This window comes from Oratosquilla oratoria, chromosome 9 (assembly GCF_046742065.1).
Source record: "Oratosquilla oratoria isolate Oo_2021 chromosome 9, ASM4674206v1, whole genome shotgun sequence".
Taxonomy (NCBI): domain Eukaryota; kingdom Metazoa; phylum Arthropoda; class Malacostraca; order Stomatopoda; family Squillidae; genus Oratosquilla; species Oratosquilla oratoria.
Genome location: NC_134785.1, coordinates 27,616,039 through 27,635,872, shown reverse-complemented (window position 1 = coordinate 27,635,872; position 19,834 = coordinate 27,616,039). Strand labels below are relative to the sequence as shown.

Sequence of the window (19,834 nt, the reverse complement as noted above, 5' to 3'; positions counted from 1 at the left end):
GGAGGGAAAGGGATGGGAGGGGAGGGGTAAACAAAAATATGATTTAAGAATAATCTTCAAATATTTGATAAATACAATGTATTGATATTGTTTACTGGTAGTTACAACAGACTTAGATTCAAGAAATTATGATATTATGAAACCAAATTTCAAAATAGTAACTGAAATCAAGACTCAAAATAATACCTGAATAACAATAAAACCAATCTTTCATATAATTTTTCTTTATGTTGAAAAAAAAAAAAAAAAAAAAGTGACAGGGATGATGTATTCATTCTTCCTATGAAATATGCATCAGCTGTTTCATGGAAAAGTTCTACAAATAAGCAAGAACTAAGAACTAAATCAGAGCAGAATTTAGAAATTGTTGTTTTTAGTAAAAGTCTTGCCAGGTCTGAAAGAAACATACAAGCAAAATAAAATAAAATCTTAGCAAGTGCAGACTACCCTGCTAGGTTGATAAAGAAAAGGAAATAATAAATGGTGAATGGTGCAAACTTTGAGCAAAGCAGGGATTCATATCAAGAAATTATAGTTTTGCCATAGCATAACCAAGGTGGCAGAGGGCTTGTTCCTCAATGAGGATTAAGTTAGACTAGTGTGTGATGTACGGATGCAGTGAGGAATTCAATCCATTTGGAATACAACCAAGTATAAAAACTGGAATGCTGCACATTTAGCTCAGGCAAGGAGGAAAGGATGTTCATGAGGAAAAGGGAGATATGGAAGTGGGGAAGGATAAAATATTCTAATCAATCTAGGAAAAGGTGAGAATATTCTAGGATTTATGAGATGGAGAAATTATTCTGGGATATTCTAGAGAAAGAATTTCATGGAAAAAAGTGGGGGAAAATTATGTCCATATGGCCATGAAAATAGGATGAGGAACTAGGAAAATGTCTATGAAGATGCTGCCACTACAGGGACCAATCCTTCCCTACAAGCCCTGTATGCAGGAGGGCACAGCACCTGGTCTTCTACATCTCTACTGAAGGAGTTACAAGCCCATGTTGTCTAAAGAAGGCACTACATATGGCCAGTATGCTATCAAGCTTCCCCAGGTTGGCTTTTGTGATATCGTCTAGCAGAAGAGTGGTCATGGGAAGAACTGAAGGAGAAAGACTCTCTTTCTCTACGGGCATCGCTCTGGAAGACTTGCGGTCGATGCATGAGAAGCAAGAAGAGGTGGAAGAGGAAGAAGAGGAAGAGGAAAGCCAAAAGCAGCTGTAGGGGCTGTAAGACGAGTGGCAGATGATTTTGCAGAGACAGCAGTGGTGATACAAGCAGCTGTGTTTACATGCGCAGCAGTGCACGACCACTGACACAGTCGCTTCCATAGCCACCACCACCATCTCAACCCCCACCGCCGCCTGACTGGAGACTACCGCACCTCTTCATCATAATATTCCACACCACGTCCTAAATGGCTCATCTCTAGGACCAAGTCGGGTTCTGACGGTGATGTTTCAAGCATCTCTTTGGCATCACAGGGTTCAAGCTCACACACTGGATCTACACGTCGATCCATGTCCTTTCGAACCTCCTGAAAATGGGACATTTTTTTTTAATACTAAAATGTGAGTAAAATATTTAATCAATGTCCTAACAACTGTTATGTGATAAAAATGTTTCACTTGTTCCCTGTTGGCAAGAAATATGGCTGACCACACATTCACTATCACAGTATTTTGAAGCAAGTTTCATACTTTGATTCAATTTGAAGATTACTATGGTGATATCACAATGATCCCATCTCTACAAAAAATTCTTACTAATACTATCCAATTCATACACAATTCAATTCTATTTAACCTCTCCCATCTCAGTACCTCACATTTTAAGTACTGTATTTATTACCCAAGTGGCAGGACAAATGATCCTGCCCTATATAACTTTCAGAGTAAAAGGAAGAAGAAGATGAAGAAGAAGACTTAGAGGTATGTAATGCATAAATCAAATTAATGATTATGATGTGTGAAAAGACTGTTTACCATGGAGCAGGAAATGCCTGATTAGCCTAACAGTACCCTAGGTCTCTTATCCAACAATTAACCCCCACTTGTGCAGATGTTTGGGTCCAGGACATAAACCCACTTGGGGAATTGGCCCAGGACATAAAATACCACCAATTTCCTAAGTGGGTTTATGTCCTAGGACCCCCAAACATCCGCACAAGTGGCGGGTGGCGAGCACTGGCTTAAGAGACCATATGTACTACCTAAAGAGTATACAAGTGAAATATCTTACATCTTAAAGGAATATTGTACACCCTTGTCATATGTATATACATGAAATCATTCTCTTCTTCAAAATTCTGAACAACAAAAAAGCAACTATGAGAGGTTGAAACTAACCTTTATTCGTGTTTGCTGGGCTATATCAGGCCAATCGATGAATTTTTCTTTGAAGAGAATTGTCTCCACATTTTCAGTCAGCTTACCACATAATGTCCAATCTGGTCGGTTGCCTAGAAAAAGATGTGAAGTTTTTAGATGGTGTATATGACTGTTCAATGGCAGAGTGAATGTAGAAGAAATTGTAAAATAATCATAAAAGACAGAAAAAAAAAATCTTCACAGCTGTCTTATGTAAAAGTCATAAAAAGAAAAAAAGAAATAAAATAAAGAAATTTGTGAACATTTTTGTCCTGGCTGAAAGGAATTAGTCTCCAAAGGTACTCACCTTTGAGTTTTGTGTCCTCTATGGGTGAAGTGGGAGTCAGGGGATTAATATCACAGTCACTATAGTCATAGGGTTCCTCCCACAGCTCCCTTGCTAAGGCCAATCCCACTTTCCTTTCCATTCCACAGGCCTTCTTGCCTGCCCAGAGGTACACTTCTGTTCCAAAGTCAAACACCAGCACCTGGAAAATTGGTCAACAATTGGAGCAATTAACATTATGTTACTTATTTTCAAAAGTAAAGTGGATATAAACCATATAAAAACTGTAGTAGTTAAAATGATGAACTGTTGAAAAAAAGTCATGTAATGTTATTAGGGGGAGGTAACATTCTAATAGGAGAGAAAAATCTTCAGCTAACTGATTTATGACTGATAATTCTTTTCAGCTTATTTCTAGGCCTCATTATTACTATTTTTCTATTGTTTTACATATTCTAAATTTGCTATATACAATATATGATGACATATTAGAAATAATAAAGACATTTTCTATATTGATTTAGCATGAAGATGTTTTCTATAATGATAAACATTCTCAAAAATTCTACAGGCAATGTGTGGTAAACTACCACCCCCAGATTTAAGAAAAATTTGAAAAAAATAAAATAAATAAATAAATAAATAAATAAAAATTATTGCATAAATACATAGTAGGGACCTCGCTCTAGACCAGGGTTTCTCAACCTTTTTAGCCATATTGCCCCCTTTTTCAAAAGGATCGCCCCCCCCTTAATTGGAAAATAATAATAAAAATTATTGCAACAATGATAAACAACTAATTTAAAATGAAATAGAAGTGGTTTTTCTTTGTAATTCCTAATATCTTTATGTGATTCTATACATCAATTTTTTAGCCAGTTTGGACAACTACATTCTATCTGATGAAAATTACTTTGTGCCAGAGGCATACCTTTTCCCACCTGTGTGGTAGATTACCCTATGGAAGTCTACTGGTCCTTCGAACAACACAAAGGTAAGAAAACAAAAAAAAATTGTTCACAACCAATATTGAATCGTACAATTAACTTGATATTTTTGTTATTACTTTCGTGAAAGTTAGAAGCAATACCTGTGACGTTTTTCGCCCCCCTGAGCTAAAAAATCGCCCCCGTTGAGAATTAGTGGTGGGCAGCTACTGGTAAAGTTACCGGCTTTATCGGTAACATCCTTAACAGTAGCTTACCGGCAAAAATTCTGCTACCGTTAAGGCTCCGTTAAATGATAACACGATAAGCTACACCATAACACTCTGAGAGCGGTAAGCACGTCTCGGCTTGGTGGTACTGAGTGACGGTACTGACGGGCCCAGTGTCGCGCTAATTTTACCGGTTAAACTTTTACCATTAAGCAAGTATGTACTGCTAAGGTCTTGGTAGTTTTTTATCATTAAAACCATTTTTTTTGGCACATTTGTTAATTTCTCAATAGAATTAATGTTATTTCTGTGATCAGCATACGAAACTATATTAATTGTGAAAGTTTCATCGAAAAATTCCGCATGTCACCAAACGAAGACCCATATATATATATATATATATATATATATATATATATATATATATATATATATATATATATATGCTTAAGTGATGAAAATGCCAATATGCTTCTGTTTCTAAATAAGAATATGAACTAATTTGTATGAAAAGATAATTGAGGAAATAAATAAAAAACATGCTGACAATGAAATCTAATATATCCTTGAGTATTCACCTTGGCCTTTGGATCACGTGCTGGGCTAATTTGTTTGAAATAAGTATTAAAACAAGGGAGCATTAAAAACAGTTTTTAGGAGAACATTTATTACAAATTAGTCAGGTTAGATTAGTTTTTAAGAAAACATTTACAGTATTACAAATTTGTCAAAGCTCATTATATGTGTATGTGTGTGTATATTAACAAAACTCCCACTCCCACATGCACCCTCCAAACATGAACCCATGCATGCAGACAGACGCAGACAAAAGTTTTTACACCACACCCACCCTCAGACACCCTCCATTCACTCACTCGCGAGGTAGATAGCATACTATAGTAGCACCAATTAAAGTATGACTTTTTCCCTTTACAATGACATAACAATAAAAATAATATGTGAAATAGAACCAGAGATATAGGTTATTAAAGGACAAAAACATTGAATTTTTGAACTCGACTCAAATCTGGGACATCACTACTACCTCATGAGTCTTTCACCGGTAAACTGCCGGTAATTTCGGTAATGGTATCGTTGTTCATCGGTAATTCCGGTATTGAAATTAGCGGTATTTGCCAAGCACTATTGAGAATGACTGCTGGTAAAGCGTTTTTATCGTACCACCATTTTTAAGGGTTTAAAGGGCCTACCCTCCCTCCCCCCGGCAGCCACGTGCTGCGCACAACCATTGTTTATATATGTTTTGACCATAAAAACAGCCGTTTTACTCTATTCTTTTTTTGTGTTTGATGCACTTACAATTTTTTTTTTTTACGTCTGGCATGCACGTCAGTGTGGTGTGAGGAAGTTTAGCCCGTATGACTGGCAGTGGCTTGATAGCCTTACAAAGTGAAAGACGTGTACACACTTGCTTGCCGTGTTCGCTAATTTGCCGTGTGAAATTCGCATCTATTTTTCAGTGAAGATAAATTTGAAGATATTAGCCATGCCTAAGCTATCCAAACAAAAGGCATATTTGCAGAAGATAAAACCATCTACATTAGCAACTCAAGGGGAAAAAGAAAAAACCCCAGCATCAACTTTGTCATCACCACCTCTGCCACCACCACCAGTACTCCCTCCAGCTGCTCTCTCCCTACTGTCTACATCCACATCCTCAGCACCTGATCCTCTGTCCTCTACACCTATATCAGACACATTGTCTCTACGCAAACAACTGTTTGCTAACAAGTTCCCTGCACCTCCCACGTATGATGACCACACTATCATCATTCCACTGCACAAGCTACAGGAACTTATGTCGCATCAAATCTGCCGTGAGTGCAGAGGGAGTATCAAGGTCACTGCCTTGCCAAGATGTTTTGACTCAACACTGTAGGTCATCTCTAAAAAATGCAGTGAAGGAGCCACCGTGACATCACATGAACCTGTTGTCGAAGGAGGGCAAGCAACTACAGAAAAAAACATAGCTATGGTGTATGAGTCACTCATAAACAACATGGGAAACTCAGGACTGAATAGAATAGCTGGAGCCTTCAGTGTTGCTGCGTTTAGCAAGGGCAAGTATTTCAGGTACACGAAGTACCTTTATGAGAAACAGACGGAACACTATGAGAAAATGATGGAGGAAGGAGTCAGGGGCATATTCACTCACTACACTACCATTGAAGATGTGCACCCTGACACTTCTGGCGTCCTGGACATCATTGTAAGTTACGACGGGACATGGATGACTCGTGGACACACATCTCATATTGGAGTGGGATTTGTGATCGAAATGAACACAGGAATTGTCGTTGATTTCGAAGTCATATGTAATCACTGCGGAGAGTGCAACAATATGGAGAAGAAATTGAGCCGCAATGACTTTATCACATGGAAGACAAGACATAAGGACTACTGCCACAGAAACTTTGGAGGTACATCTGGAGCCATGGAGAAAGAAGCAGCCATACGAATATGGAGTTGTTCATTGCAAATGAATCTACGGTACAGTACCTTCATAGGAGATGGAGACTTTAGTACCTTCAATGTCATATGTACCTTGAATGATGGCCACGGTCCCTATACTGTTCCCGTTGTCAAGGAAGAATGTGTCAATCATGTGAGCAAGAGACTCGGATCATGGCTTCGGAAGCTCAAAAAAGAACAGGTTGTCATCACCAAAACCAGGACAGGAAAGACCAGAAAAATGAGTACTCTTGGTGGAGCAAATATGCTGACGGATGCAGCAATAGACAACCTAACAAGATATTTTGGAAAGGCAATCAGGGATAACAAGAACAAGACCATTGAAAGCATGAGAGATGCTATAATGTCTGGGTTCTTTCACAACATCAGCACAGATACCCGTCCCATACACCACCAGTGCCCCGCCGGAGAAGATTTATGGTGCCGCTATAGAAGAGCAGAAGCTAAAGGCATAGCACCACCGTCACTTGAAGAAAAGAGACCGTTCCTGTCAATGATTCCCAAGGAGCTAAAGCCGATCAGTGACATCTACATTGACCTGACGCAGACGAATCTGCTAAGCCGATGCTTGAGAGGACGAACTCAGAACCCAAATGAGAGTCTGCATTCCAAGTTGTGGAGCAAGTGCAGCAAAAGCAAGTTTGCTGGACTCAAAAGAGTTCGATTCGTCTCTCAGGTCACTGTACTTGACCACAACTTTGGCTATAAGGATGCCTCCTTGTTGCAACACCTTGGGTTTAGATTCTCAAACCTCACAGTGATGTCCCTGATGCAGCAAGAGCTGGTTCCAACACCAGAAAGGAAACCCAAGAAAAGAGAGCTGAATCCCAGCAATCAGACTACCTTGCTTGGTCATTCTAGACCAAGAACTCAAACTTTGCGACAAAGAGTAAGGTGGCGCCTTGCGAGACCCTCACTTTGAGTGAATAATATCCTACACTGTAGGAGGGGACAAAGTGCCTGAGTTACTTGAAAAATGCAAAATCATCATGAAAATACAATGGAACCTGTTTTCAATGGTTCTTATGAGGTTCAATGATGCAAAAATTTAGTCAAACTAAGAAAAAAAACTTTAACACTCGTTTCTGAAAAATGTAAGTTTTTGATACACAAAGTCTATTTCCTCCCTTAATTTTCAACTGATCTTTGCATATAATGATAGCTAGATAAATGACAAAAAATTAAAGAGAATTTTTTTGCATATGTTAAATAGAAATTTTTTAATAACGTGTCAAAGTAAAAGTTTTTAGTTTTTTTTATATTTTTTTTTATATATTTTTTTTTCTCGGCATAAAACAAAGATATTAAAAAAACTTTTTATTTTGTTTTTCTATATATGTAGAAGATTCTTTTGCTATAAAATGAGAGGCATCAAATAAAAATTGTAAGAGGAGATAGGATTTGAAAGATTATGGAAAAAAAAAAAAAAAAAAAAAAAAAAAAAAAAAAAAAAAACTACTGGTCAGATCTGAATAAAACTCAAGCTGTGAAGGTTTCCCCAGACCTAGATATCACAAAAAAAAAAAAAAAAAAAAAAAAAAAAATCAGCAAGATCCTTCAGAAAAATATTTTTTGGGATGGCCCTTAAAGATGTTCTCTACACTAATTCTACAATAACAAATATACTATGCTTTAGTGAAGATGTTTTCTACGACAATGCCCCTGTGGACTGCACATGTATTGTTCAGGCACCAATTTACCTTATCAGAGGCAAGGAGGTCATACTTGGGAATCTGACCCCAGGCATCATCCACTGGCACTAAAGTGTCCCGCTCCTCCTCATGCAGAGCATACACTTGATTGGCTGCAATAAGAGCCGTCTCTACGTGGTCGTCCTCATCTGGAGAACCAGCTGGCTGGGCAGTACTATTTTCATCACCACCTGAAAGGGACAATCATTATCATTAATGGGAGCTTGCATGTGGTGGTCCTGCAAGGTGGATGTTAGAAAGAATCATTTCCATCTTAGCCCTCCTCAAAATTCACAAATGGAGACAGAAACAGGATGCCATGACTGTAGCTCCTTTCTTGTACATTACAATTATCTATCTGGAGGCATAACCCTGAGAGGCTGGCATTTGGTCTCAGGACCAGGCCAAAGACCTTTCACTATTCAACTTTGACTATTTCTTCCACCTTTTCACATAAGGAGAGATAACAACCAACAACTGCTCCATTCCTACTACAGCTATAAGCTGGTGACACATAAACAGTCCCATACTAATATATAAGCAGAGCCATTACATGTCTAAGTGCCACCCCAGGGCAAAGTTCTCAGTGATGTCCCCCTCCCATCACCACTTCCCACCTCTGCCAAAATCACAAATTAACTAAGCATGAGTAAACAAATGAAAAAGAAAATGTAGATGTTTTGAGTCGAACTTAATCATATTTTCATGCAGGCATTTTAGTTATTGTCTTATGAAATGATTACATATTTTAAATTCGTATTCAATGTCCCTATTGAAGAAAGGATAAGAGAAAATATTTCATATTTCATTGATTCTAATGCAAAAATAAGTGATTACAGTAAAATATTCAAGGCTTCTTTAACCTCTTTTTTACTATCATTATTTTGACAACCTTGTGGGCAGAAAGTCCAGGCAAGAATTGCTCCCCACCCCCATGTGAGGACCCTGTATATAAATCATTCAAGGAAACAAAGTTGACCTAGAAAATCTTTTGATTAAGGATAGGAGGGCCACAAGGTCATTAGAAGAAAAAGAAGAAGAAGAAAAAAAAAAAAATGTCTGAAGGGGGTGAAAAAATGAAAGTTTTTCATATAGATATATCAACTCTGGAAATAGCCAAGAAGAGGCTAGAACCAAACATGAGTTTCAAATTAAGTATAACTGGAGGATGGGTGCATGCCTTGGCTGGCTTCCTTCCTTATTATGGGGAAGAAGCCTTTTATATGAATGTTTGAAGTTTTTTTGGCCATTATTGATGCAGCTGAGATGGATATAGATAGATAATTGGAAAATAAGATACAGAACCCTATGATAATATCTTCCTTCCAGTATATTACAATTAGGTAAATAAAATGCAGACAACAGCCCAATGTTTCTTCCCAAGGAGGTTATGAGAAGGTCTGAGGAATTTTGCCAGCCACTGTGGGACTGCAAACTTCTGAGCAGTGAAACTAGAGGTAAAAATTATCATTACATATTCCTCCACTCTTTTTACATAAGGGGAGCTGACAACCAGTGACTAATGGTCTATTGAATACATGTACAGGATTCTGTTCTCATATACATCATGAGATACTTTAAAAAAAAATTGTGCCACTTTGCATAGAGGTTCACCCAGGTTTAAAAGGAACTACTACAAGAGGGGAATGTCTGTTGAGGAAGGAAGAAGACAGAGGTGAGTGGAGAATGGTTGTATATGGATGATGTTGTGACTGCATGAGGAGGAATGGGCGGAGGGGTGGGGGGGGTAGTATGTGTGAGTAAATTTTGACGCAGCCCGAAGGGATTTCTCCCCGTCCTCGCCTTATATGCAAAGGGGGACGGAGAGGGGGGGGGTGGGCAGGGTGCAGGGATGACCCGTCATCCAGGAGGTGCTCAGATGAGAGGAAGGGTGGGAGGGGTGTGGAGTGTATTTAGGGATGAAATGGGTGGGAGTGTTTTTATGCCTTTCCCTTTGTGGCTACCTCCCTTGGAAGGGGGAAAAAGCCTTGGTATATGTATGTACTACTACTACTACTACTACTATATATATATATATATATATATATATATAAATATATATATATATATATATATGTATATATATATATATATAAATATAAAGATATATATATATATATATATATATATAAATATATAAATATATATTTCTACTACTTACCCAAATGTTTCCAGAATTTGCTCTTTCTGCTCAGGGGGGAGTTCTCATCGACTTCAGTGACTCCTTTGACATTGGCCCCAACTCCCATATCCTTCTGCTGAATAATATACAGAGCAATTTCACTTGCCTTTGCCCTTTCAATTACATTAGAAAACTCTCCCTTGTAATGGAATATCTGAAAGGAAGAAGAAATAAAAATATATTAATAAAAAATTGGTGGATGACAGTGGCTTGCAAAACCTATAAAATGCATATGTACAAATTGAAAAATAATAAAAAATATTTGGATTTTGTTGCTGATAAACAACACATCTATTCTTGGAAAAAATGCTGTGCCAAAGAGATGGAGTCTAGGCTGTGGTACACGAGATTGAAGGAGGAATGGAAGACATTAAAAGTGGTCTTCATTCTTCTTTGAGTGCAGATTTGTTTTCAATCACAAGATAATACTGTGTGACTGATCTAAGAATGTCACTAATGTCCGTAATGTTTAACTATATTGAATAAATTTGTGTAATCAATACCTCACATGAAGTATGAGTACATGTATAAACAATTGTAGTCAAAGACACAAATAAACTCTTTTCATGTTGTATCAAATGAAATCTAGAAAATCCAATAATTAATTTATCTGTATAATCACCCCTGAGAAGTATGATAGGGGTTACTAGGTTGGACAGAGTGAGAAATGAGGAGGTGAGGAAGAGAACAGGGGTGGAGAAAGAGATGACAAATAGGGCTGGTGAAGGATTATTGGGATGGTTTAGACACATGGAAACAGTAAGTGAAGAAAGATTAGCAAAAGAGGTATGGAAGGCACAGGTGGATGGAGTGAACTTGAGGGGGACTGAGGATGAGATGGATGGATGGTGTGAAAGGGTGTGGGTAGAATAATAACATTTCTCTCATCAATACATGGATGAAGAAATGGTAAAGAAAATATTAGTTACATTGATAAGACCAAAATTAGAGTACACTGCAACACTATGGACACCTAGTACTAAAAAGAACATAAAGAAATTAGAAAGAATTCAAAGAGCAACAACAAAGATGGCACCAACACTCTCCAAATTGACATATGAACAAAGATTGGACAAACTCGAACTACCAACCCTGGAACAAAGAAGAGAAAGAGGAGACCTGCTAACCATCTACAGAATTATGAAAGGGATGGAAGTCCTTGATAGAGATGACTTACTAAAGTGGGATAGGAGAAAAACAAGAGGACATGAAAAGAAACTTAAAAAGGATAGTTACAGAAGAGATCTGAAAAAGAATAGCTTCCCACACAGAGTGATAGATATCTGGAACAAACTGAATGAGGAAACAGTGAGTGCAAAAACTATACAAGAATTTAAGATCAAACTGGATGCTGAAAGATACAAAAGCAGGTCACTACGAGCATAGCTCTCTTCCCATAAAATACAACTAGGTAAATAACAGCTGAAGTTTTAAAGTCAACTGGGGAGGCAATTCATCTCAAAATTCTATCTGCTTCCTTGAAGGCACAACAATATTTGATCTGGGGTAATTTCTTATAAATATACATTAAGACATTTCCTACCCTCCATTTTGTTTGTTTCTATTTACATGAATAGTCAAGATATCCCAGCATTTGCCGAACATGACAATGATTTATGATAGCGCGATTTGAATAGATTGGGAACCTAACCTATTTTTTTCCCATATGACATTAACCGCCCAAAAACGAATTTTGTCCCGCACGACAGCTAAGGAACCTAACACTTGTGTTCGGTGAGGTCTGACTGTATACATGTACCAAAGAGACTTTTTCCTTTTATAATTTAGATAAACATACATGGCACTCACTAAATAATATGTTAAACCTCACCTCGTCAGCTGTGACCAATAGAAAGTCGTCTCCCAAATTGATGCTACTGACACAGGGCTTGACAAGGCGTGTCTGTGCGTGTCTTCTGCCCTTCACCTGGAGGAGCATTGGGTGCATGTATGGTGCCATTTCGCGAACGATGGGATTGTTTTCCACTTTTTTGAGGGCCACAGCACTGAAGTTTTCCTTGGATGCCAGTCCTGCCAGAGCTTCCAATGCCAAACTGGAGCTTTTGGATACTGCAAAGAAATAATATCATATATGACTTGCACCTTCAAATATATGACATATATCACATATCTAGTTCTAACTAATAATACAACAGTTATAGTTGTACTATATGTATGGAGAGGACACCCTAGGATTCAAGTTACTCACATACTCGCTTAGTTTCCCATCAGTGAATAAAAATTCCTGGTGAAAACTAGAATTTGATTAGCAGTACTCTGTCACACTGTCGTGTAAACATTTCCAATTTCAGTAAGGAACCTTAGGGGACAAGCTAAGTTTGAAGGAGTGTCTGGTCCATTTTTATGCAGACATGTCATATTTTGGTGTTGATACATGATACAGAAAATTTTCATGTACTAACAGTGTGTGATTGGGGTAGGAAGGAGCTGCCCTGGCTTTGTTTGTGTGTTGTCTGCATAAGGTATCAGGCAAATCTGACAAGGTGCAATCATACAGAGTGACTGTATATGAAGTCACTCACATCAGTGTCTGGCCCACCTGAGTGTTTGAGCTCAGATCACTTGGGTATGAAGTGAGAGCCCTACCCCTAAGCCATTCAGTATTCTAGCTGTGATAATAAGACAGATGATGTGATTGGGCTTTTGTCAATGACTGTTAAATATGTGTATGTATATATACATACATACAAACATACATACATACATATACATATACATATATATATATATATATATATATATATATATATATATATATATATATTGATATATATATATATATAAAGTATATATATATATATATATATATATATATATATATATATATGGGATAGCAGCACACACATACCATTGTGGTTCCATGTAAACATGTGATACATCAACATTCACGCACTTCTTCCTTTTCTTTTTTTTTCTCCATTACTCTTTTTGTTATCTCTACATAACAGAAACCATGAACTAAGCCTCTGGGCCCAATACTCACATTCCTCAACCTTGAGTCTCTTGAGCTCTCGTTCTCCCACACCCATTTTGACTTCTGTGTATTCCTGCTGGATATCCTGCCGTGCTGCCAAGGCTTTGAGAGGGTTCTTGGTTGTTTGCTGGCGACGCTGGACCCGGACACTTCGCCTCTTCACCAAACTGGAATTTTCAAATATAAACAATTTAGTAAAGGGCATTGACTGAGTGATTGAATGATTGATGAGAAAGAGGAGGAAGGGAACAAGAGAGAGCAAAGAGGAGGAGAATAAGAAGTTCTACAACCAAATATACACATGAACATACACAACAGGGCCTCACAAGTGTAGATCCTTTATTCTATACAACAATTAGGTAAATATTTGACAGCACAAATGGGGAAATGTTATAGTACTACATTAACATAAATCCAGCAAAGTACATTTGCTACTTATAATTCTACTTATATGTGGGAATGACAGAAATGAAGTACATAAACCCTGTAAATGCAGGCTACATTCTAAGTGCCAAAACCATTCCCTGGTGGCTAATATATGAATAATTTAATTCCAGACAATTTTGAATGGTAGGGGAAAGAAAGAATAATGCCACTGAGTTTTCCCACTTGGGTTGTGAAAGGCAGCTAAAATGGGATGGAGTGAAGGAACTTGGCATCCTGTTCTCTGTAACCCTATGAGGTATATCCCTACAAGAAGTCAAGGCATAAGAGGGTCTGAGAGGAGTTATTTAGCCAGAACCCTAAGGTCTGGGTCTTTTAATGTGAGTGGGTGTGGTACAGGTGAGAATAAAAGGGAAGAGATAGGCAGTATATTTGTCAGAAGGAAGATGGATGTGTTGACATTAAGCAAAACCAAGTTGAAAGGAAGGGGTGATTTAGAGTTTGGAAGTGTGGTGGGGAGGAGGTCAGGAGTGAGGAGAGGACAAGGAAGGGAGGGGGTGGCTCTACTAGTAAATGAAGAGATAGGTAAGCATATGGTGGAGTGGAAGGAGATTTCTTCAAGGTTAATGTGGATGAAGATGAAACTGGGAAGGGAGATGTGGGTCTTTGTAAGCACATATGGGCCTAGTAGTGAAAAGAATGTAGAGGAAAGGGAGGTTTTTTGGATAGATTTAAATGAGTGCTTAGAGAGTTTTAGGAGGTATTGGGAAATCTCAATGCTCGAGTAGAGGATCAACCAATAGACATAGTGGATAGGAAGTTTGGAGTATCAGATAAAAACCCTAGTTGAGAGTTAATGGTAGAGATGTGTTTAGAAAGAAAATTGAGGATAAATAGCACAGTGTTTGAGATGAAATGTCTGAGAAGTATAGTAGGGGTTGCAAGGGTTGGATAGTGAGAAACAAGAAGGTGAGGAGGAGGGCTGGGGTGGAAAAGATGGCAAATAAGGTTCATGAAAGAGTATTAGGATGTTTTGGATATATGGAATGCGTGAAGAGAGATTAGTAAAAGAGATGGAAAGGCAGAGGTGGATGAAATAAATTTGAGGAGACGACTGAGGATGAGATGGATAGATAGGGTGAAAGGGCTTTGAACAAGAGGGGAAGTCTGTTGAGCAAGGAAGGGAGAAGGCAGGGGATAGGGGTGAGTGGAAAATGGCTGTGTATAGATGATACTTTGATACAAGGAAGGGAAGGGATGGGGGATTGTAGGGAGTGGTTGTGTGTGAATGGTACTTTGACACAGCCCAAAGGGATTTCTCCCTGTCTACTCTTTTTCTACATGAGGGGATTGAGAGGAGGGGTCACCAATTAAGTGAAGAGGACTTGCTGTGGATGTACTGTGTCTTGCTACATTGCTTCTGACTCAAAGCAGTGGGTGGAATACAAGGATGACCTGCCATCCATGAGGAGAGAAGATGAGAGGGAGGAAAGGAAGGTGGATGGGAGTAGAATGGGTATGGGAGCGGGTATGTGCCTCTTCACTTGGCTACCTCTCTTGAAAGGGGGAAAATCCTTGGTAAATCGATAGATAGCATTATAAACCCTAAGCTTGAGTGGGATAATTCAATATACTTTCTCTAATAATTCATAAAATGATACTTCCAAAATAATACTAGCCCATATCATTTAATACTAACAGGAAACACAACTGTTGAACTGTTTGTAGTTTGTTATAATGAGTTATATACCTTCCCCTATGCCCACCCATCTCCATTTGAGACCCATTTTCTTTAACATTACTTACAAGTCTTCATCCATGGAACTGCACCGTGCAAGCATGTGAAAACAGCGTGATTGGTTTGTGATCAGTGCTCAAAAATATTAGTCTACACACTGAACTGTGCTCAGTGCTAAAAAATCAATCTACACATGTGTTTTGTTATTGAAAAGAAAAATTCAAAATTATTGAGTTAAGAATAATAGGAAATAATAACAAAGATTTGGAGAAAATTTTGCTCAAAAATTTTAAATAACAGAAAACAAAGTTTAGGTGTAAATCGACTTTACAGCTTGTGAACATTTCATTAGTGAAAGCTGACTACAAAATTCAGAAACAAAAAGTGACAAACAATGCCATTTAAAAACATGCAAAACCTAAAAATTGAGGGGATGAAAAATAATTCTTCAGCAAATGACATAAAATCAGTCATGATTAACAGCACACTGGGGAAGATAAAACAAAAACTACATAAATGCAATATAGATTAAACATTCTTGTGTCAAAGGACAACTACTGTGGTGCACGGACACTACCCTGTAGGGCTCCCATTATCCATTTCAATGAGGGAGTACCTCCCTCACCCCTGTGGCTACCAGCTTCTCCACCAGCTGCTGCACTGAGCATTCATTCACTCTGGTATCCCGAGCACTTTCTGGGCTATTAGGTCCAATTTTGTGATGCTCCACTATTCTCACAATACTGTTATGATTCGTACAGGTTTTTAACATTGTGGCATTGAACTACAGAGCACAGCACAGTCAGATTAAACAATGGAAACTAATGAGAGACAAAAGATTAACAGGGCTGAAGTCCAAACCTTTGCTTTTTTTATTTATTTTTTTTTTATGTTAGATAAACAACTAATAACAGGTGATATGGTGTCCACTACAGGCAAGCAGCCAGACAAAATGGCTACCCATTCCCCTCAGCCCTGTAGTGATATTGATTGTGTATGATTGAAGTGTGTAGCTGTGTGCACTTCTGCACATCCTTAGACTACATACATATTTATGTAAATGGGTCGATGCCATGTGATACGATGCCATGCTATGTATGCTTATATTTATATATATTACATCTGTACCTAGTTCCTATTTTTCATAAATATGTATATGGTTTAAGGACATACAGAAATGTGCACAACTATGCACATCCTAACTACATACTTCAATCATATTACAATATCACTACAGTCCCATGTTCCAGTCCTTCCAGCTTTGAGATGCTCTTAGCAAATTGGGTCAACAACCCACCCAGGTAGTGCTATTTAAGTTGTGTATTTTCCTGTCATTTTTGTGTATTATTAAGCATGTTGCTATTTACTCACAGCTGAGAAGAGGCTACGGAGATCTGGTCGAAGTCGGCGTCCTGCAGAAGAGTGCTGTGCGAAGAGTTCGAGTCAGGGTCCTGGAGTTCGAGGGTTTTACTGAAGAAGGCGCTGAAGGTCTCATCGTCGGCGCGGGGAATTGTCACCCGGGGGCCTTCAGGAACCACTACTTGGAGGAGGAGAAGGAGATGGTCAAGTACCAATTCATTATCGAATGAAATCATCTGGCATTAACCAGAATCAAATAAGCAAAATACAGTGTAACCATTACTATTGGGTGGTCATCTCCAGTAAGACGTAGTTCTCTCTCGCTCTTGGGAATTTTTGAAAATCGGAAATCTCCAATATTCGGAACGTAAATGGATTAAAGAAAATGTACCACAAAATGTTTCTGGTATCTGGGAATTTCTTGATAATGGGTACTTTTTTCCGAATATTGGACATTTCTGTACTTTAGAGATTTCCAATAGAGAACTACCTGGAATACATCTGCTACAAATATTTATCTAATTTTATCTATTCATTTTTGGCAAAAACCTGACTTATGTACAGGGTGATTCTTAAGTCCCGCCTCATAGTAATATATTCATAAGATCTTCCATGACTTTAGTAAATACTTTCGAAGTCAACCTTGAACCTCTTCGAGGATGTCGCTCTTCAAAGTTGAGGAACAATGAATCAAAAATTGAAAAACGAAAAAAAAAAAAAAAAAAATCTATTATTTTGCATGGGCCCAGGAATTTTGCAGAACACTGTATGCATAGTGTCAGGACCCATGAAGCCATGACCTTACCCTCAGGGTCAGCCGGAGTCGAGATACTCCTCTTGAAGTCCTTCTTGGAGGCAATCGGGCTGGACTTCCCCAGGAGAGCTGGCAAATTCCCTCCCGTCTTGCTCTTGAAGACCTTAGGTTGTGGAGACCTTTTCTTCCTCTCCAAGAGCGGGCTCCCCGTCGGCGTGATACTGTGGGTGCTGTTGTAGTTGTTATTGTTGTTGTTGTTATTGTTATTATTGGAGACGGCGTGGGGGACATTCGGCGAGGAGGCCGAGGTCCTGAGTTGGGCGTTGGCGAGCTTATGGGCGACTGTGAACTTGGAGGCGTCTGAGGCGGAGACGCGGTTCTTCCATTGGGTCGAAGAAGTTTCCAACTGCGTGACCCGGTCCATCAAGCTCACGGGACGCTCCGCCGTCTTCCCCTCCTACAAAAAAAGAAAAAGAAAAAGAAATTCAAGAGGCGCGCACACACACACACACACACACACGAACAAACTGGACAATGAAATAGTATGCGCAAAAACCATTCATAAGTTTAAAAGTAAACAAGACACTGCGAGATACAAAGGCGGGACACTACGAGCATAGCTCCCCTTCCCGCAAAATACAACTACGTAAATACACACACACACACACCTCATCATCCCACTCCCACGCAATGGGGAGTGATAAACCTCTGGCAGGGCAAAACCCTGTCAGTTGTTGCAAGTCTTTATTTTCTTTTTCAAAGGCCGACGTTAGGTTTCCTCCCCGCCTGGCCAGGGCTGTCGGAAACCAACGCAGCAAGCCCGCAGCGGGACTCGAACGCACGACCGACCGCTCATGAATTCCGGACGGTATCCAGTGGGCTATGGCGCGGCCCAAGCACGCAAACAAATATCTAAATATATTGACAGGTATGCGAAATTAAAGAGTATATCACTGGTATATATACCAGAGTACGTATTAAAGAGAAATGTCCTTTTCTGGTCTATTTCACATGCATAGATGCGCAGTTATGACTGGCGGTTCTGCCTCACCTAAGCGGCCTCAAGGTCAGAGAGAGAGAGAGAGAGAGAGAGAGAGAGAGAGAGAGAGAGAGAGAGAGAGAGAGAGAGAGAGAGAGAGAGAGAGAGAGAGAGAGAGAGAGAGAGAGAGACTTGTCACATTCACTGGTTTTAGGACGTGTGTTTATGTTCTGTCAAGCGATTTTATTCAGCCAGCGTGATTCCTCCCCACTCCTGTGTATTTAGACTATTGGAATTATCGTCACTTTTTCTTCCCTATTTTCCCTTTTTCTAATTTCCCGTGAAATGTATATCAATCCATCAGCCATCCGGAATCCACTGTTGAACAAAGGCCTCTTTCATAACATTCCATGATTCACACAACCGCACCAGCCTCCGCCACGTTACTCCTGCACACTTCTCTATCTCGTCTCTCCACCTTCTGTCTGGTCTCCCTCTTCCACGCTTCCCATCTCGCTGCGTCCATTCAGTAATACTCTTGTTCCACCGCTCATCAGTCGTTCGTGCTAACTTTCCTGCCTTATGTCACTGGAATTCTCATATCCACGATTACAGTCTGTTTGCCCTAACTTAGAATAAGATAAAATAAATAGATAAATAAATTAATGAAAAATATAATAAAGTCACTACACTAACAGTACTGGTGAATTAAGCAAAATAAACAAATAAATAGACAAATAAATAAATAAAATGGTTAAATTTTAAATATATAAATATTAACAGTCAACCCAACTTGTTGAAAAAATAGGTAAAAACGACTGGACAGAATTCTATGGGAGAGGGTATATGTAAGTATACATGTATGTATATATTGTATATACACACACACACATATATATATATATATATATATACATATATATATATATATATATATATGTTGAAAAATGTAAGACAGATGAGTGGATGGGTGGTGAGATAAACACAGGGAACCGTTTAGGGATTTAATCTGACGTTTCGTCCTTACCAGGACTTCTTCAGATCTGAAGAAGTCCTGGTAAGGACGAAACGTCAGAATAAATCCCTAAACGGTTCCCTGTGTTTATCTCACCACCCATCCACTCATATAAATATATATATCATGTGTGTATGTGTGTGTGTGTGTGGCAACCGCGAGGCGATTTTATGCAGCCTAAGTAAACCTTCCGATATAACATTAAAAGAATACCTCGATTAAGCTTTACTTCAACCACCTCCAAGTAATTTTACTATCACGAGGTTAACCTCCTCCAGCTAAAGGAGATTAAGATAACCTACCTGTTGTCGTCCCTAACCAACAACAAAATCCGGGAGGCTTAGGAGAAACCATACAAGCGAGGCCAGCATCGCAAAAGGACAACGTTGTTACAATATCTTGGTCAATACCCTAAGGGCTACAAACG

General features: G+C 38.8%; 1 protein-coding gene across 4 annotated transcripts in view; it reads right to left on the bottom strand.

Annotated features, from left to right (window-relative positions):
• LOC143028277 (uncharacterized) overlaps nt 1-19,834 on the bottom strand; it is a 1,448,808-nt gene that overhangs the window by 16,308 nt on the left and 1,412,666 nt on the right. For all 4 annotated transcript variants that reach the window (XM_076190136.1, XM_076190134.1, XM_076190135.1 and 1 more), the window contains 9 exons: nt 17,465-17,870; nt 16,672-16,837; nt 13,188-13,345; nt 12,015-12,253; nt 10,163-10,337; nt 8,011-8,192; nt 2,683-2,863; nt 2,355-2,467; nt 1,391-1,543 (listed from right to left, as the gene is read on the bottom strand). In XM_076190136.1, the coding sequence (XP_076046251.1) occupies nt 1,391-1,543; nt 2,355-2,467; nt 2,683-2,863; nt 8,011-8,192; nt 10,163-10,337; nt 12,015-12,253; nt 13,188-13,345; nt 16,672-16,837; nt 17,465-17,870 (1,773 nt within the window). The remainder of the gene's footprint in view (nt 1-1,390; nt 1,544-2,354; nt 2,468-2,682; nt 2,864-8,010; nt 8,193-10,162; nt 10,338-12,014; nt 12,254-13,187; nt 13,346-16,671; nt 16,838-17,464; nt 17,871-19,834) is intronic.